The sequence below is a fragment of the Hippocampus zosterae genome, chromosome 17 (genome assembly GCF_025434085.1).
Source record: "Hippocampus zosterae strain Florida chromosome 17, ASM2543408v3, whole genome shotgun sequence".
NCBI classification, from domain to species: Eukaryota; Metazoa; Chordata; class Actinopteri; order Syngnathiformes; family Syngnathidae; genus Hippocampus; species Hippocampus zosterae.
Window position 1 is genome coordinate 645,351 of NC_067467.1, and position 19,399 is coordinate 664,749.

The following is a 19,399-nucleotide window of genomic DNA, read 5'->3' on the forward strand; positions in this document are numbered from 1 at the left end:
AAGCTAAAGTGAGTTGCTTCCGTTAAGCCCTTTGAAACTCGATACATGGAGGTCATGAGGTCATGGAGGTCACAAGCTCAATGATGAAACGAGTTAAGATAAGATAAGATATCCTTTATCTGTCCCACACTGAAGTTCAATCCAATAGTATCATAAGATGCCGACGCAGATTAGCAATAGAGAAGCACAAAGAGGGCATTTGGGAGGAGGCGGGGGGGGGGACCCAGTAAGTTTAATAAAGACCGGCAGACAGGAAGTGGGGGAATTCTTTTGAAAGAGATCGGGATGAAATGAATTATATTTTGATGGTCGAGATGTCACATGCTGACACGCACACACACACACGGGAGAGGGGGAGTGGACCAGAGCAGCCTGAAAGGAGGAAAAGAGAAAAAGGGAGGGAGGGGGCGGAGGGAAATAAACGTCGTAGTCCTTCTCGCTTGCAGCAGACGAGCGCTCGGGCTCTCAAAACTCCTCATCCGAGCTTGACTTAGTCTGTTGAACCTTGGCGAGGTCAACTTCAGTGTGGGGGTGTAGGGGGGGGTCGGTCGCAGGGAGCTTATTGGCGTTACGACCTCCATGTTGAGGTGGATCAATTGCTGTTTAAAAGGCGCTTTGAGGATCTCGACTTCCTGCCCTGACGACTTGACTGCAAACGCTCGCTGCCGAGAACTCGAAGAATTCGATTTGCCCGAGGCTGAAAGCGCCCAAAAAAAAAAAAAATCTTAATAACAAGAATTTCTTCTTCTAATAACAGCGGGAACAACATGCATATTCTCCAGCCGTTATTGCATCAACAGGTTGGTGTTTTACAACTTTGCGTGTGGGGGGCGTGGGCGGTCGCCCGTTTTGTCAGTTGTAGACATAAATCTTGTTTACGAGAAATGTCGGTGAAGTCTTTTTGATGGCGGGCTCCCAAATTTTTTTGAACGAAACCAGTGAAACGGGCTTCTCAAGTCACGCATTCGGCATCTGGTGAGGTTTGAAGCCAACTTGGCAGCGGCTATTTTTATTTTTTATGTTTTTTTTTTCTGTTGTTGCGGCGGCGGAGGATGTCGGCCATTTTTAAAAGCTCAAGGCAGCACGTTGTTTTCTTTGTCATCCTATTCGGTACGCCACCTAGAGGCGCGGGCGATGACGTTTCATAACGTGAGCCGGCAATTTGAGATGAGACGAGAAATGGCAAATGCGACGCTGAGATTGGAGGCGTCCCGCAGGGAAGTTGCTGCGGAAAAAACGAAAGAAATGTCAGTCGTCAGCAACTTTGCGCTCACATTGCTCATCTCGTGTCGCTCTTTGAGCTCGAGCCAAAATGTTTTCATTGAAATATGGCACGGCCACAAGAAAGTAACTTTATGAGACTTTCAGAGCGGAGGGTCTTTTTTTTGGGGGGGGGGGGGGGAATCAACTTCCTGTCACATGGTACCCAATGAAACTTCCATGATTGTGAAATCATTGTGAGTTGTTTTTTTTAAAAATTAATTTAATTTTGAAGTGCCGACCGTTTGTGTTTGCGGGGGGGGGGCAGATTCGCAGCAATATAAGGAATATCATTGCTCAAGCGTGAAGTGCAACGTCAGCTGAGCACAACGTGTTATGACTCATTTTGTTTTGTTTTGTTTTTTGGGGTGGGGGGCTGCTGTTTCTGCAGTTTCGTGGGGGTGTTAAAATTAAGAGAAAGGGGAAAACCGCTTTGGCAAAACGGAAGGAAATATAAAGTGCTTAGAAAACAGGAACCTGCACAGGAGAAAGATTCTTGTGTTCGGGCGGGGGGTGGGGGGGGGTGATCTTGGATGTGACGCTTGACCAGGCGGGGAGGGAATTGTCTGTGATGTCATTGTTATATATAAATCATGGAACCTGGTGAGCGACCGGTTTTAACCTCCTTGCCTTGCCCCCCCCCCCCTTCTCCCCACGTAAGGTGGCTCGATGTGCCAAAGAGAAAAAGGAAGAACAGCCAGTCTTCGGTGAAGAGCATGTCAGGTAAGGATGATTCACCTCCAAGTCGCCCCGCCCCTCACCTACGCAAGGCGTCACCTCGGATGCTCGGCCTTTTGTGACGCGTTCGAGGAGTCTGTTTGGCAAATGAGCTTCGGCGCACCTCATTACGCTCCAGCTGATTCCCCCCGCCGACGCTGAATGCCATCCCAGCTTTGTCCTCGCGATTGGACCAAGACTCCTCGCCGTTTCCTTTGTCGGCGATGAATAAGCCGGCAAAGTTTAGCTGAGGTCCAAGAGTCCCCTGCAGACCCGTTAATCAGTCTCTGTCGCGACAGTCGAGTCCAAATTCAAATGGACGCAAAATATCTCCACCTCCTCCCTCACGGCTCCTCCGTCGATCTTTACTTCTGATTGATCGATGCGTTTATTTGGCCGCACGTTCTGCATCTGAATTGGGCAGTGTGATCGTAGCTCAAAAATGGCATCATCCATAAATAAATAGATATCACCGGTGTCAAAGTCGAGGCCCGGGGGCCAGATCTGGCCCGCCGCGTCATTTGATGCGGCCCGCGAAAGCAAAGCAAACGCGATGCTGTCGCCCAAATTCGCAAGCATTTCTCATCCCGCCTTGACTCGGCATTGGTTATTCACCTTTCTGAATTCCATCCCATCTTTCTCCCTTAACCTCCTCCTCCTTTCCTATAGCTCTTAGCATCTCTGTTCCAGGGTACATCCCCAGCTACCTGGAGAAGGATGAGCCGTGCGTGGTGTGCGGCGACAAGGCCACCGGTTACCACTACCGCTGCATCACATGCGAGGGCTGCAAGGTGCGCCCAGAGTTTCTTTCTTTGAGTCTCCCGCGGGAAGCCAAAGTCCGCCGGTTGGATCCGTTAGCCTCGCTAAGCTAATCCCGCGCTTGAAGCAATTGCATGAAACGGCGTACGTTGTCGGGAGGTTCGATGGTGTTGTAACTGCGCCTGGTTGGGGTGGCGGGGCTGACTCACAAGCCTTTTTTGTTTGTTATTTTTATTTATTTTTTTGCTATTGTATCGTTATAATCCGTGAAACTTATTTTGGTCCAAATGGCCCCTGCAAGTTTTTTTTTTTTTGCTCTTTTCCAGGAAGGAAGCTGTTTTTGCCCTGCAGCTCTTGCTTGCTTTATCTGTGTGACAGTGAGACAAAATAACCGGAGAGGAAATGTTTCTTGATTTGAGCCGTGCATTCTGACTCATGTATGATACACTGTTAGATGTTATCGCAGAGGGAAAAATCTCTTTTTTTTCTTTTCTTTCTCCTCTCGCTATTACGATAAAACCGTGACATCATGTTATTCATTCTCCTCCGTCCTCTTTCCTATTTTTCTCATCTTGTCTTGATGCCTCTTTGTTTCTTTTATTTTTTTTATTTTTTATTTTTTGTTTTTGTTTTTGACCCCTTGCAGGGTTTCTTCCGTCGAACCATCCAAAAGAACCTCCACCCGGCGTACTCGTGTAAATACGAAAGCTGCTGCATCATCGACAAGATCACCCGCAACCAGTGCCAGCTTTGCCGTTTTAAGAAGTGCATCGCCGTTGGCATGGCCATGGACTGTGAGTACGCTAAAGCCACATCAAAATAAAAACAAAAAAGTTCTCCTTTGCATGTCAGCGAGGAAAATAGTTCATGACTGCGTCAACAACGCAGCTCTTCCACGGTGCTGAGCTGCTTCGAGTTCTCCTATGAAAGGTTTTCATAGCGGTTAGTTGCTAGCTAGCTGTTAGCTGTTGTTGCTAGCACAATTGCGACCTCACCGCTTACCAAATAGTCACCGAAACGGCGGCGCTCCAAAAGTGAAATTGATCCGGTCAACTCCGCCGGCATCACGACAAAAAACTGTCCCCCCCCCCGTCCCCCCCCCCGCCCGCCCGGAACCGTCTCCACCCGCCAGTGGTCTTGGACGATTCGAAGCGCGTTGCCAAACGCCGTCTCATCGAGGAGAATCGGGAGAAACGAAAAAGGGAGGAGCTGGTGCGGACCATGCAGGTGAGGCCGGAACCCGACGCCTCGGAGTGGGAACTGATCAGGATGGTGACCGAGGCCCACCGTCACACCAACGCCCAGGGAGCCAGCTGGAAACAGAAGCGCAAGTTCCTGGTAACTGACGAGCCCTTTGTTTTCATACGCTATCGATTCGTATCCCTTAACCGAATGAGGTTTTCGCGCCCGCAGCCGGATGATATCGGCCAGGGCTTGGTGCCCGCGTCAGAAGGAGACAAGGTGGACCTGGAAGCCTTCAGCGAATTCACCAAGATCATGACGCCTGCCATCACGCGGGTGGTGGACTTTGCCAAGAAACTGCCCATGTTCTCGGAGGTAGCCGCTTTTCATTTCCATTCACGTTTAAGACCCCGCCAGGAAGTAGAGGTGACCAGGAAGTAACGGGCGTGGCCATCAACACCGAAAGCCCGAAACGCGCGAGGACCGCACCCAAACTCAAAATGAGTCCAGAAAAATAAACAACGGACTGCAACCGTGTTTGAAGCCTCTGGAAAGAAACAAAGATACAATTTTTTTGGTTGTTTTTTGCGTTCGCAGCTTCCGTGCGAAGACCAGATCATCTTGTTGAAAGGCTGCTGCATGGAGATCATGTCGCTGCGCGCCGCCGTGCGCTACGACCCGGACAGCGAGACCCTGACGCTGAACGGCGAGATGGCCGTCAAACGGGAGCAGCTGAAGAACGGCGGCTTGGGCGTGGTGTCGGACGCCATCTTTGATTTGGGCAAGAGCCTGGCCCAGTTTAACTTGGACGACTCGGAGGTGGCGCTGATGCAGGCCGTCCTTCTCATGAGCTCAGGTGAGGAGAAAAGGGGGCTTGGAAAAGAGGTTCGATTCCACGATGTTTGACTCTTTGACGTGCCCCCCCCCCTCCTCCTAAGATCGCTCGGGGCTGACGAGCGTGGAGAAGATCGAGCAGTGCCAAGAGGCGTACCTGCTGGCGTTTGAGCACTACATCAACTACCGCAAGCACAACATTCCTCACTTCTGGCCCAAGCTGCTGATGAAGGTCACGGACCTGCGCATGATCGGGGCGTGCCACGCCAGCCGCTTCCTCCACATGAAGGTGGAGTGTCCCAACGAACTCTTTCCGCCGCTCTTCCTGGAGGTCTTTGAGGACCAGGATGTGTGACGATAAAATGTGGCAACCCCCACCCCGCCCCGCCCCCCCACCACCACCCTTACAGGAACACCTAAAATAACTCGGAGTCATGATTTTTTTTTTTTTTTTTTTTTTTTTCTTCTTTGATGGGAACATTTGGGTTTTGGACCCCCCCCCCCCCACCACCACCACCACCACCACCACTTACCACCAGCACTCAACATCACAAGGAAGCTTCTTTGTCGTGCGACTTTAAAAAGGTACGGTTCTTCAAACTCCACACTCAAAAGTCGATCTATATGCAAACAAATTCCAACAAGCCTAAAGCCCCCCCCCCAACCCCCCCACGCGGACACCTTTCACTTCATACGGTGTGCTATTTATTTGATTTTTTTTTTTTTTATCGGACAATCCCACCCCCACCTGCCTCTTTGCACCTTCCTCATCAGCAGCGGTGGCCGCCACACTTCAGCTCGACCCCCCCCCCCCCATTGAGCCGCTGCTATAACAGTGTTCGCCAACCTACCTCCCTCACATAGTGAGCTCTCTCGAGATGTATATATACGCACACACACACACACACTGTCCAAAATACAACATAAACGCCTACAATTTTACCTCATAGCTTGTAAAATGTAGTGTCTTATTTATTGGCGGTTGACCGAGAGAACACAACCGTGTAGTCTTCGGTCTCTGCTTGTCCTTTTTGTAATGGGTCTTCAGTATCCCGCTACAGTGCAGTACAATGTATGAGTTACATTTCATGCCTGACATGAGATGCAGATTTAACCCCCCCCCTCATCCACCCCCCCCCTGCTCGAAGCTTTCCCTTTGACATTATGATGGGCCTCGAAGCAAAGCCTTTCGGTATAATCAGCGGCGGCTGGTGGGATACTTTGAATGTTGACTGTCCCCCCCCCCCTCAACTCCGGAGCACTTTCAAACAACCACCGCTGGATACAAAATGCTGTACACGGAGCCACAATAATTATTTTTTTTTAAAATACTCAATAAACCACAAGAATTCAATGCCGAGTTAAGAGGCGAGCGGCATTTTGGAGCAACTGGAGACGCTGCGTGGAGGATGGTTGTTAAGTGCATTCCGCTTTAAGACCCTTTGGTCACGGCATTCGGTGTCGGCTGGAGGGAAGCATGGGAGTCGATTGAAAGTAGCTTCAAATTGCGCTCGGTGCCTTTGAAATTAAAAACAAATCAATCCGATCAGATTGAGAGAGCTGCTGATTGATCTGCTTCTCTTGATTAGCTTATCAGCTAGGCTCGCAGCAATGGCATTTCTAAGCTAATTTCTCATTTCTGGAGTCCTTCCCTCATTTTCACGTCACTTGCTGGTGGCTCCAAGCCAGCCGTCGTTGATTATATTGAACGGGAGGTCGCGATGCGGAACGAACGGCATCCACGTCCCCGAAGCGACCCCGCGGGGCCTCGGGTCATGCCCGTCCAAACTACAAAGTGACAGTTTGAAAGTATTTTTCAGGTTGAAGAGCCACTTATATTTTTCTCAGGAGTTGCAAACCAGAACCAAAGGAGAGTGAATGTTGTCGCCAGGTCAAACGGAACCCAAATTGAACAGCCCTCTGAAATACCCCCCCCCCTCCCTCCCCCCCATATGTGGCAACGGACAGCCTCAGGGCCGAGACCTCAACTGGAAAGTCAATCTGGCCCCCGGGATCAACCGTCAGCAGCCAGAGTGCCCCCCCCCCCCCCGAGTCAAGTTGTGGGAGCAACAGGAAGCCCTGATGAAGCGTGAGACCCCCCCCCCGTTGCGATGTGATCTCAACGTGCGTGATGCTCCCTTGCCCCCCCTTCCTTGCGGCAATTCCAAACAGCTCAAGGACCTCCAGGTTCTTCCCGAGCGCCCCCCCACCCCCCTCATCCTCTTTTGCAATCAAGCGCGGACATCGAGAGCAAAGCGGACCAGAAGACCTTTTTTTGGGGCGGCACGCCTTTGCGCGTGGGGCGGGGTTAACGACGGCAAGCAACGGGACTCCGGCGGGAGCCATTTTGGCTCGGTTGTGGCAGGCGTGTTTGTACCCAAGGGAAGAGCACTTGGGGGGGGGGGGGGCGAGACTTTGGCCAAGCCCATACGCAAACTGTTTTCTTCTGCTCGTGGCTACAGAAGAGGTTGCTGGCCATTTGCGGTTCCAAAAAAAAAAAAAAAAAAAAGAAAAAGAAAGAAAAGAAAAGCCTGCCTGAGCTTTCTCTCCTTTGCCTGAAATGTCGACTTTGGATTATTATTTTTTCTCCCTGTGGCACGAAAGCTACGATGGATGTAATAAGTCAGAGCAACCTTCAAATAACCTCTTTCCAACTCCTGTTTGCCTTGAGCAATCTTTGGGGGGGGGGGGGGGGGGGGGGGACAACGAAACTTCCAAACAGGGCCATGTGCGAATTGACAGAATACGAATGAATGAAACAAGAGGCGATGACGACTAAACGTCGGAATCCATTGCAATAAATCCATTGAAGATGGATCGGGTCCAAACAATCGTTCTTTGGAGGTGATGCGACCGTCAATAATATGAGAGAAGCATCCGGATAATTTGCAAAAATGAGCCCTGTAGAGTTTCTGGAAAGCGTGCCGGCGCTACAGCGGGAGGCCATTTCTTTCACGCGGCCTCTGGTGAAATCTCGCGTCGGGCCAACGCGAGGCCCTTTTCGCAAAGGCAAATCTTCCATCGGGAGCTAGTCCGGTTTCCGTGGTAACGGGCGCCGGCATCTGCGAAGCCTTCGTGACGATCATTTGCTCTTTTATCACACCCGAGCACATTTTGAAAGAGGCCCCGCCTCACGGAGGCGTGGCCTTTGGACTGCCACCACGCTTTGTCGCTCCATGTGTTGTGAAGCTATCCGCGGCTAGCCACCTCTACCGCCATTAGCGATGTCGCGCTGACAACAAAGTCGGCTTCAGATACTCCCCCGCCGCCCCCCCCCCCTTTTTTTTTTCCAACTCAGGATCCACGTCCGTGAGCGTAGTGAGCAATCGCGTGTTCCGGTTTAAGGACGACGAATAATGAGGTCATCGGCGGCCATTCTTTCTCCAAGAAATGGCCGCCTCCACCGATAACCGATCACCAGCACCGCAGAACGCACTGCCTTCAGCCATGATCACGTGCACCAGCATAGCAGAGACAGACGCACCCCCGACGGTCGGCGCTCGTCTTTGTTCCCGACAGCTACCTTAGGCGACTGGCGCGAGGCCACGTTCAAACCGGGGCTCGCCGCAGAGTCGGCGTGGCGGCGTTTAGCGCGCAGAACCGTCGTCGGCGCTCGGAAAGAAGCAAACGAGTTCAAAAGCGCCCTTTTCAGATTCCCCGTTGCTGTGGGGAGATTTTTTGCCGGCGGGACTGCAAGCGGCGACGCTCCTTTCAGGGTAGACGAGATCCGAATCCCTTGACGCAAGCTAATTTGGTAGCAAGGCCGCAATGTGGCCCCCGCGTACGGACGCTACGACTTAGCATGCTAACCGCTAGTCGTCACTTTCAGCGACATGAGATCACGCTCGCTTGGCTGTACAGTATATCCAGACCGAGAAGTGTGACGTAACTCGTTTGCGGCGTGGTCTCGCTCGCAGCCGATCTTTTCTTGTCCAAATGTTAGCCCCGCGATTTGAGGTCAAAATAGTCGCGAGCCTCCGCCGACGTAGCGCTGTGTTTTGAGCATGGCTTTCGTAGTGCGCAGGGAGCCTCGAGCTCCTTCTTGTCAGCCGTCGCCTGGCGGCCAGATCCTTGTTTGCGTCTTTCTATGGCGAAAGGGTTTTGCCGACCGCCGAACCCCCCCCCCCCTCCTCCGCATCATCACTTTGCATCCTCGTTACGTTTGACCTCACGTCGACGATAAATCAAACTGTGAACTTCTTGCCGGGCTTCAAAAAAACGTCTTTGACTTCTCCGGGGAAAATAATCTGTTGGTCAACGCCCCCCCCCCCCCCCCACATTTGTCCGTCCTCGCTCGTCTTTCGTCACGATTCATCCCGAATCATCATCGCGCTTTCTCGCCGACGCCCGCCCGGGATGTCATCGGAAAACATGTTTCATCTCTAGAAGATAACGCGACTGTGCCAATGTTTGTGACTCTTGAAAAAAAAAACAACAACAACAAAAGAACGCACGGCTCTTCCTCCGTTGTGTCTCGAAGCGTAAGCGTGACGCGTGAAGCCATTCTTTGACTACTTTCCTTCTCCGCCTCGAGTCATCCAAGAGAGGACGGCGCCATCGCCCCGAGCGGGAGCGCAAACTCCAATAACTCGGCCAGATAGCCAAACGATGGAAAAAGTTGCGTCGGGAAGGGTGAAAAAGAGAAAGCGGGTGACCTTGGGTTCCTTCCCGATCCGAGGCCAATCCCTTGTGCCTTGAATAAGAGATTGAGGACGGCAAAGTCCCGCCTGCGCGACCGCTCTTGCCGCGATGGAGATGTCCTCTCTTGCTTCTTTTTTGCTCAATGTCACTGTTGACGGCGCGCGAGGCACTCGCCACTTTTTTTGGCCCGGGTGCAAAGTTGAATGTAAAAGCTGAGAGAGAGCCCATGGGCGCCCCCCCCCCCCCCTCCGAACTCCATCCATGGTGTATTTGATACACAAGTGCTGCTTGTGCGTTTTTCATGGGCACCTTTGTTTTTGTTTTTGGTCTCTTTTTTTCCTTTTCAGTGACAAATCAGTGTGGCACAATCAAAGAATGGCTTCGGAAAAGCTATTTGTGTTTGTGGCTCTGTGATCTCTATTTTCAGCATTATTAAAAAACAAACCCATAAAAAATGGCCGCCGATGCGCATTCCTTGCTTTTTTGTGTTTGTTGTACTTCTGGGGTGGGGGATCAGCACTTCTGTGTGTGTTTCCGTCATGGAGTGGGCTCCAAATTCAGTTTCAGAACGAAAAAACCCAAAGCCATGACAGAAGCAGAGTTTGTGACGTGATGACCGAGAAGCCCTCCAGTGCCACCTGTTGGTCACAAACGGAACAGCATCCAAACAAAAACACATTCCCGACAGTTTGGTGCCCTCGTCTGTCTGCGCCGCTTGACCTCTCCTGTTTTTGGAGGTGCGGGCAATCAAAATAGCATTTGCGCTGTCAACTTGAGCCGTTGATGCTCATTTCCTGGCTAGTTTGAGCCCTGAAGCGTCACTTTTTTATTTCCATTGCGCTTTGGGAATAGATGTATTCGTGGTCTTGACTCGTTCTCGTCGGATCAAAACAGTTTTGCCGACGCTTCGGGTAGCGGAATGCAAAAGCTGCTATCAGCCAAACCACAAATAAGTGTTGAATCTGTTGACATCAGTAAGAAAAGGAACGCAATGTACAGCGCAAAGTCAGGCGTGTTAAGGCTCGACGCGCACGTCATCGCAATTCATCACGAGTACCAGACTTTGTTTTCAAGCTGTTTTACCTTGGCTGTATTGATTCATTGCGTTTTGTTATCCGTTCTAGTTCTGTTTTGGGTAGTTGGGCCGTTCGTGATCATCTTTCCCTCTGTTGGCCTCGAACGCTGTCAACGGTGGTGTGGTGTAATTGTGTACACTGTACAGCATGACGATAGAGTCGCGGGGCGATTACGTCATGAGTGTGCGCCGAGAGAGAGCGGGAGACGAGAGAGTGACTTGAGAGAGAATACACGCTTCGGGAAAGTATAAAAATAAAAGTTATCCACGTTAACACGACAGGTGGAAAGTGGAAAAACTTCTCAAGCCTTCATGAAAGTAAGGAAGATATCGCACGGGAATAGGAAGGCGTTTCTTTTATTTCATCCCAATTGTCACGCCCAGTCAAAAAACATTTTTACTAGCTTTTTCCATCAACGCCGGCTTATTTGACTGTCGAAGAATGACGTGAAAAGTGACAACGTCATCATCATCCCGATGAATTGACATCAAGACATCCAAATGGTGCGGCGTCGCACTCGGAAGCGTCGCTGTACAATCCGAGCGTTGCCAAAAGAAGAGCCCGCGGGCCTTCCGTTGGGCGGGCTTTGCCCTTCAGCACAAGTGAGGTTGCATTTTGGCCGCCCGGCAACGGAGGACTTTCAAAAAGCTGTCGATCTTGTGCGAATCTCGGCGAAAGCAGGACAGGAGGGACTGGACTTTGATCAGTTTGGATAGCTTGTCCTGACCGACGTCATTGCCCCCTCTGTAGGGCAGCGAGGAAATGGTCCGAGCCGTCGGGTCCATCTACGGGAGCGAGACGTATTTGATGTTTTATGAAGCGAGGTCACAAAAACAAAAAAAAAGGCATTCGAATCTTCATTTGAAAGCGCCGACCTTGCCGGAGATGACGTTCAGGCCGTCTCCCAGGTTCTTGGAATGCTCCTGCAGCTCGTGGATCTTGTTGATAATTTTGCTTTGGGCCGGGTGGGGCAGGGTGTTGGCAGAAGAGGACAGCACCACCAGGGGGTCAGCCCAGGCTTGGAGCAAGGAACGAGCCAGCGACAGCAGCTCCGACTCCTGCAAAAGACAAACGCAGCGCGCTCGGCTGAGGGACGCTTGGGATGGATCGTTAGGCAAGGAGAAGAAAACATCAAGTGGAGGCGCCGAGACCCTGAAAATTCGAAACAATCAAGCCGTGTCAATCAATACAGTGATCCCTCGCTACTTTGCGCTTCGTTTATCGCGGCTTCGGTGCTTTGAGGATTTTCTTTTTTTTTAATATACATTATATTATACAAAATATATCGAGCGATTACTGTAACTCACATGACTTCCGTTTTATTTTGAAAACCTACCGGATTCTGTTACATTCGTCTACAGTATGTCACTCTTGACGCAGAGTCAAGAAGTACAAAAAAAAAAAGTGAACAAAGCCAAATATCGCTGATGTTTTGAGACCAGTCTATCATGAGAATGAATGGAAATGATTTCGGGCCTCGTTTGCTGCCTCTGAAGGCTACCAAAGATTATCCTCATCAGTCACGTGATAGGTTAGCGCTAAAATGAAACCCGGGACCTAGCGAAATGAGTAAAACAAACGTCTTTGGAAAGGACGAGAAGAGGAGCCCAAGACTTTCAAGAAAAAGAAGCATCGGGAAAGTCCGACTTCAAATACGGACTTTTCTCAACGCACCGAGTCTGCTCTGCGTCATATGCGCTGAAGGTGAGTCGTATTTTTCATGCACTTTGTATTTGTGTTGTATTGATTGCTCTTGTCAACCTCATCCTCAGTTCCTCCGATGTCATGATCGCAATGGCGCACAACATTGATCTCAGTCCACGTTTCCAAAGACCCCAAGTAAGCCGACAGCAGGTCCCGCCCGGAGCAGATTTGGAAAAAGTCGCTTACGGACACCTGGAGCGCTTGCTCTTTGTCACCGGGCGTCTGCAAGGAGGACGTGTGGCACGGCGACGGCCGCGGCATCATCATCCGCCCCATCGGAGGGAAATGAGAGTCCTGGTGAGAACGCATACGGTCAGTTCCCGGCGGCGACCGATCGAGCGTTTCATTGCTAATTCGCGAGAAGGTTGTTTGGATTCGCGCGAGTCCGGCTTCAAAGCCGCCGACTCACCAGGTCGTGGGTGAGCGTTGTGCTGAGGGAGTAGAGTTTGTCAGAGTGCTGAGCGGCTCGCTCCAGCAGGTCGCCGATGGGGACGCCGCTGCACACCGCCACCATATACATCACTTGGAAAAGAAAACCGGGACAGGGGTCAAAGGTCGTCACATCGTCGCCCGAGTTGGTTTAAAAAAAAAAGACAAAAAAATAACAAAATGTTGCGTTTTCGGGTCACTCGAATCACTTTGAGTTCAAAAGTTTGCAACTGCCCCTCACATCGCAACCCTCGTCAGTTCAACTTTGAATCTTTTACCTTCGTTTTACTGAAGGACCTTTGAAAGTAAAAGATCAAGAAATATGGGTTTTTTTTTCATATTTGTCAAGGAGCAAATGTGTCTCGCTTGTGGAAGAATAGTCAACCGCTCGCCGTCATTTCACGCAGATTAACTGCTGCAAATGGCCTCAAACTTATTCCACACACACACACACACATAATTTTCAGGTCCTGAAATGTTTGGGGAAAAAAATAAATCATACTTCATATAACGATTTGACAAATCCCCAAAAGTGTGATTCTCTTACCAGTGATGAAGGGTTTCCTCCCATTGCGTGTTCCGTGAGTCATTTTTCTTTCTTCGCGCCGGACCTTTCTGTGCGCTTGTTTGTTTGTTTGCTTTTATTTTTTTTTCTCTCTCTTTTTGCCTGTCGCCTCTTTGGCCGGACTCCCATTTCCTTCCATTTTATACTTCTCGTGCTCCGAGCGTTTGCTTATGCAGCAGGGGACGAGACGAGGCGCTAATTGTTTGCCGCTTGTTTTGCTCCGCTTGATTTCGCCGGCCTCGTGCCGGGAGACGTGAATGAATGCAACGGCTGCGGGTGGACGTTGGCTCGGAGGCGCTTCGGTGCGGCGCCAAAGTGGAAAAAATGCTTCTTGATCACAATGACGCGGATGAATAAAAACACGCGTGTTCTTGCAATGTTTCTCAATGACCTTGTGACGTCAATTTCTCTCATTCGTCCTTCGGAGACGCTTGAATTAAAACCAATAAAAGTGACCTTTGCGATCTGCTGTGATCGGCCCCATTTTAAACACCATGGCACCCATTTTTTTTTGTTTTAAAAAGGACATCTGCTAAATTTCAATCTCATTTCGAAAGCTATCAAGTCGAGCGTGCCTTCGAACGATATATCCTGCTGTCGCCGTGTGACATATATTTTGGAGTTTTTGTGGTGGCCCAGATAATTGACCGGCGCAGCCACCCGAAAAAAAAACGTTTAAAAACGTCTTTGGGAGTGAATGAGTTAAGTTAAGAAAAAAAAAGTTATTATTTAATTTAATTAAATCAAAATTAAATAAAATAAATATAAAAATAATTAAAATTAATTAATTATGAGTTAGCCCTTATTTGATTTTATTTTTTTTGCCACCAGAATATCCCCAAACCGTGCTTTGAATGTGTCATAGAGAATGCGACGAATACACAAAATGGTTGACACTAACAAAGTGAAATCATGACTAAAGTCGGGAGCGCATTCATTGGCGAACGTCGCATCCGCTCGAAAGGTTAATTGGATGTCATTTGATGCTAATGTCATCCGGACACCGCGCGGCCTTTTTCTAATGGCGTATGAATGAGCTTTTGCTTGACGCCGCCGGAGCCTGACGGCCATAATGGCAGACAACAAGTGCCGCTCGAGCCGTTGAGAAAGATGAATGGAGGTTTGGACCGGAAGTTGCTTCACGAGTGTGGAAATGTGTGCTGACTTTTTGATTTGATTTTATTTTTTTAGCAAAAGCTTGCCGCTACGTCATGTCCGGTTGAGACGAAAAGCACCGTTTGCTGTGTCAAAAATGAAGCGGGAGACCGGCAGTCATCGCTATGGTGAGTTCAAGCAAACAAACCAAAAAAAAAAAAAGAAAGCGGCTCTTCCTTCTCTTAACATCCATGACGTTCGAACGATGCGATCCCAACTCAGGTTTGTCCACGCTCCAATTCTGTCCTTGACGTGAACATGAGACGTTTCCTTTCCTTTCACCGCATGCTCGATGCAAACGCTGCGATGCATCCGCTCGCCACTTGGCGGCGCACCGGCATATTGTCACTTTTGCACCGTGTGCGGTCTCATCTAGAAGCATTCAACCAAGTGTTGGGGGGGGACAATAATTAGTTCCACTTGGCATCAAAGTCTCTGGTGACCCTGACATGATTTTCTTTTTTTAAAAAGGGGAAAAAAAGGTCAACGAATGCCCCTTCTTGTCTCTTGCAACCTGTTACGTCCCAGAAGTGTTTACCGATCAACAACGCACAAAGTCAGGTTGCGTCACTGACCCCCCCCCTCCTCCGCTCCTCCGACACACACTACGGTCTCACGTGTTTTGACCCCTCCCACATCCCCGCGCGCCCTCCCCCTTTCACTTACTCCCTCGCATGACCGCCGTCTCTCTCTGTGTCTCCATTGGTGGCGCTCGGATCGCCCGCGCTGACGTTCGGACGACAGGAGCAGGACCCCCGCAGCATCTACCTTGCCATCCGCACCGCAGACATGTCGGACTCTGAGAGCGCCGCCGCCGCCGCCCCCGCCGAGGCCCCGCTTCCTGCTCCGTGCGCCGGTATCAAGGCTGACCTGGACAAATGGTAAGCGACGCGCTCGCGTGTCAACACTTTTTGCGCAACATTCGGTGAACGGCTGAGGCCTCATCGCACCGAATGCCACAAAATGCACCGAATGCCACAAAATGTCGCGACCGAGCGATGGCCTGATCCACAATGATTTCTAATTGGATAAACCCCGCCGAAATTCCAAGCGGATTTAGCAGTCGGGGGGGGCTTGGTTCCGTCAGCGCTCGACTCGGGCCTGCTAAAATGGAGTCTCGGTAGAGGGCGATGGCAGTCGCGTTGAAAGTCACCGCCAAAGCGAGCGCTCCTTGAAGCCACTGTGACGCGTGAGCGGAGTCTCGGGGTCAAGGTCATGAAAAGCCGGGTGCGGGGGGGGCACCCGACGTTGGAGGCGATGAGTCGGACACGCATGCTATGCGACAGCGGGGGGGGGGGCTTTCGTGCCCGTCGCTACGCATGGATGAAAGCCGGGAATCTGCTTACGTCACCGGCCTCCCCTTCCCAGAGTGCCTCGCGGTGAGCCGCTCGCGTCCGCCCGCCTGTCTTCTCTTGCGATCTGTCAGATAAGACCCAAGTCGGACGCGTTGGGGGGCTGCCTTTCCAACTCATTCTCTCAACGTCGTCTCCTGTCAAAGGTCTTGGCGGCGGCCCGTTGTTGGCCCCGCAAGCAGAACCATCGGGAAGTCCTTCCAAGGCCATTGCCAAAAAAGTTTTCAAAGGTCACGGGTCACGGGTCAGTGGCTCCGTGCGTGCATCTCAACTTGCCGCTCTGGCCCACACCGGCTTTTTCTCGGGAACGCCAAAGACAGCAAAAAGTTGACGACGACATGATCGTGTGGCATCGGAGCTCTCATCGACATGAGTTCGGAAGTAGAACCCTCCCCCAAATGACCTTCAAAGGCGGATCCGAGGAAAAGAGGGGACTCCGTTTTCTCTGAATCGCTTGTTTTGATTCAAACCATTTCGCGGACAGAAAGGCGGAAGGATGAGAGGGCCCACTTGAAAATTTGTCAACTTTTCGGAATGCGCTGAAAAGTCGGTCGAGAGAGCCCTCGTGTCGCGGTCGCTATTGTGTCGTTCATTGCATCGGCTTTCAGTGCCCCCCCCCCCACACCCACATTTTACCCTTGACCCGCCACACGTTACTGATTGACTGCAGTTGCATGTTGAGTCGGTCAGGAGAGGCCTTATACTGCTGCGACTCAGCGAATGTTCGTTTTCTGGAGCCCCAGCCCACAGCGGAACTTCATTAGAAGGCAAACCCCATGGAACTGATTCAAATCCACTTTCATTTGGTCTATTTTTTGCTCTCCAAGCGCGCACGGGTTGAATTTGACCCAGTACAAAAGCCGCACGGAAAACGTTGTCCTTTGCGTTCTCCAAACTTGCGCTCCAACAAGTGCTCCTCTGACATTAGCGTATCTTATAAGGCACACCTCTCAGTATCATGTCGTGCACTTTTACGCCTCCATAGATAGATCGCTAGGTAGATCATTATACACACATTCATGTTCCGCATTATTTTTGGGCCGGCACACCCGCCGAGTGATCTCCGATGCGTGTCGGTCGGTCCCCAGAGGATAACGGGATTGTTCTAAATAATTCAGGCCTTCTTTTGTGACGGACAGGAGGACGCCGTGGCGCTCTTCCGGTGACGACGGGATGCGGGGAATGCATTTTGCTCATTCAAACCACGACGGGCGTTCGCGCGGGGGTTGAAGGCAGCAAAGCGATTATGTACGATTACGCCCCTTGTCATAGGACCTTCCCGAACGTTGTGTGACGGCTGCGGTGGGTGATGTCATCGTCTCCTCCTCCCTTATTGTAATCCTAGTAACAAAGTGCTCTTCACGGGGACACGTCGTCAACCTCATCCTTGTACACACACACACACAGAAACCCTCCTATGGTGTAATCTCAGGACTCTGCACTTCCTTCGGGGCACACGGCACTTCCGCCGCTTTCGGCAGGCTGCCGGCACGTTCAAGTGCTGAGTGATTAAGCTGCAGCTAGCAGCTGCATGTTGCGTCACGCGCAGGCACTCGGCCACACAACACATCAGCAGAAACAGTCCCATGGATTACGTTTGACTTCATTTGAATGTGTATGGCTAAAATGGACCAACCACCCCCCACCCCTGAACATCCGATACAAGAGTTCGATTTCAAAAGAATAATAATAATAATAATAATACGTGCAGCGTAAATTATTTAAATATTGACAATTTTGAATTTATTTGTAGCTTATTTTATGGCAACATAGTGGGCAACCGGTTAGCATTAGAAAATCATTTCAAATGCTAATCATAATCTACGTCCATCAAATCTGTCACTATGTCATGTAAGACGATCAATAACCTTCCCATCTCCAACCAGTCGGATGCGGCGGCCCACGAGCTCAGCAAGACTTGCGCTAGACTACATGTCAGCCCCTCCCTCCCCGTCGATTCTCAGCCTTCTACCTGCGTGCCTTGTCATCACGCCATCATCACGCAGCCTCCCTCCCTCAGCTCAGCCCCTCCTCCGGGGTATTCTGCCCAACAGATGGGTCTACACACACACACTCTTTCTTTTGTATTCAGAACTCCTCCCACTGGCCTCCCCCCTTTCGTTCGCTCCATCACCCTAATGCACTTTGGCAATGGCGGACGCAGAGTTTGTCGCTGCGTAGCATCCTGAAATCATCTCAATTTCTGGCTTTCTCGCTCTCTTTGGATACGTATGCCTCGAAGCAGTACATGCAACGTGTATCGATTGGATAATCTGTCCTGGACTAACGTGTCCATGTTTGTGATTGTGTCTTTCAGTGTGGCAGAGAAGGGAGTGGAGGCATGCAAAGACCTCCTGGAGGCCTTCGATGCTTGTGTGAAGAGGGCGACGGAGGGGACCTCATGAGCTGGGAGTTTTGCCATCCTAACCTCAATGTTAGCACCCGACGTCATTTGGCTTGCAGGCCTTGCGCGGCCGGAGTGGCGTCTTTTAAAAGACAATCCACATTTGATTTCATGTCACCTCTTCCTCCTTTCCGGCAGGTTGCACTGCACTAAGTCCTCCGAGTTCCCGGCGTTCCCTCCCGCACATCAGCACAGGACTGAATGGCAACGACGACGACCATGATCCCGGTGTAACTAGCGTTGTGATGATTCGGGCTGAGTTTGGGACCTGGCAGCAGTAACCATAGCCCCCCCCCCCCCCACCCCTACCCCCTCCGTTTCCTGACGTCTTTCAGTCTTCCGCCAATCCCTCTCTTCCTCTTCGGTGCATTGACTTGTCGATACTTCCAGAGAACTAGTGGCTAGTCATGTCAATTCTAAACTTGAAAAAGAAGACTATCAATGGAAATAAAAGTACAAAATGATTGGTGTACAAAAGCAACATTGTTATTTTGCAATTTGAAGTGGGGGGATGGGTGAAATGACTTGGACTCTGGTAAAGATGTGTTCAGTCTACTGCACGCTGGGTGTGTCCAGCTCTGGCCCCGCCTCTTTTCCCATCTCTCCCGGCTGCAACACACCTGATTCAGATGATCAACTCATTGGCAGCATTCAAACGTATCGATTTAGATGACTTTGAAATGACTGCTCGGCCAATATCGGGTAACGGCATCCATCTCCAGCAGCTCCATTCTGAAAAAAAGTTCTCTCTGAGCTTGTCACCTCCATTGTGGACTCGGTGGTTTAGTTGACAAATCCACTGGTGCTGAGAAGAGTGTAGACTTTGCACATTTCCAGCAGTAAGTAAAGCCTCTAAATCCCCTTTCAATGGCTGACGTGACCCCCCTCCCAGACTGACACGGTGAATAATTGCTAATCTTGTCGGGTTTTTTTTGTTTTGGGTTTTTCTTTTTTTAATCTGCATTGCATCACTTATGGGTGACTTGTTGTTTTGTAATTCCCCACGTGCCTGCATGATTCAACTTTAACATTTTATGTATGATATGACCAATACAAATCAGAATTTTTTTTTGAAAGGAACTGAACCTGCAACCTTCAAACTAGGAGAAGAGCACACTAAGGAGTGATTGTTATTGTTACAAAATAATTGAAACCGCTCTAAGTGTTTGACATCGCAATAATGGAGAACCATACTAATAAACACATCTGTGAGCGTGTCAATCAAAACTGCATTATCAACTTTGTAAAAGCACAGTTTTGATGAAAATCAACCGCTATCGGTAAATGTCGCGGTAAATGAGTGTATGGAGCAAAATACAGT

At 50.3% G+C, this 19,399-nt stretch overlaps 2 protein-coding genes across 12 annotated transcripts in view; one reads left to right on the forward strand and one right to left on the reverse strand.

Annotated features, from left to right (window-relative positions):
* The window catches only part of LOC127589416 (thyroid hormone receptor alpha), a 38,036-nt gene that overhangs the window by 12,434 nt on the left and 6,203 nt on the right, over window positions 1–19,399 (forward strand). The window contains exons 1-8 of one of the 9 annotated variants that reach the window (XM_052048556.1): window positions 890–975; window positions 1,922–1,983; window positions 2,647–2,768; window positions 3,383–3,530; window positions 3,869–4,074; window positions 4,150–4,293; window positions 4,516–4,774; window positions 4,857–7,437. In XM_052048556.1, the coding sequence (XP_051904516.1) occupies window positions 905–975; window positions 1,922–1,983; window positions 2,647–2,768; window positions 3,383–3,530; window positions 3,869–4,074; window positions 4,150–4,293; window positions 4,516–4,774; window positions 4,857–5,107 (1,263 nt within the window). In that variant the 5' untranslated portion in view covers window positions 890–904 and the 3' untranslated portion in view covers window positions 5,108–7,437. Of the gene's footprint in view, window positions 1–550; window positions 801–889; window positions 976–1,921; window positions 1,984–2,646; window positions 2,769–3,382; window positions 3,531–3,868; window positions 4,294–4,515; window positions 4,775–4,856; window positions 7,438–19,399 lie in introns of those variants that run through there. The other 8 variants (XM_052048557.1, XM_052048558.1, XM_052048559.1 and 5 more) reach the window with 8 other exon arrangements.
* Window positions 10,810–15,203, reverse strand: prl (prolactin). 3 transcript variants are annotated; one of them, XM_052048578.1, is made up of 5 exons: window positions 14,989–15,203; window positions 12,583–12,695; window positions 12,360–12,467; window positions 11,345–11,527; window positions 10,810–11,254 (listed from the first exon to the last, which is right to left on the reverse strand). In XM_052048578.1, the coding sequence occupies exons 1-5, from the start codon at window positions 15,023–15,025 to the stop codon at window positions 11,063–11,065; spliced, it is 633 nt and encodes a 210-aa protein (XP_051904538.1). In that variant the 5' UTR covers window positions 15,026–15,203; the 3' UTR covers window positions 10,810–11,062. The 3 variants fall into 3 exon arrangements, with proteins under 3 accessions (XP_051904538.1, XP_051904537.1, XP_051904540.1); XM_052048577.1 differs by lacking the exon at window positions 14,989–15,203 and adding an exon at window positions 13,150–13,259; XM_052048580.1 differs by lacking the exon at window positions 14,989–15,203 and adding an exon at window positions 13,150–13,251 and having other exon boundaries at window positions 12,366–12,467.

What these genes read in the sequence shown, in the direction of transcription:
- prl (XM_052048577.1), bottom strand. Translation starts at nt 13,192, where the DNA reads ATGACTCACGGAACACGCAATGGGAGGAAACCCTTCATCACTG. An exon ending in CAACGCTCACCCACGACCTG is followed by an intron (nt 12,468 to 12,582) that starts GTGAGTCGGCGG and finishes CGTTCTCACCAG; the next exon opens with GACTCTCATTTCCCTCCGAT. An exon ending in AGCAAGCGCTCCAGGTGTCC is followed by an intron (nt 11,528 to 12,359) that starts GTAAGCGACTTT and finishes TGTCTTTTGCAG; the next exon opens with GAGTCGGAGCTGCTGTCGCT.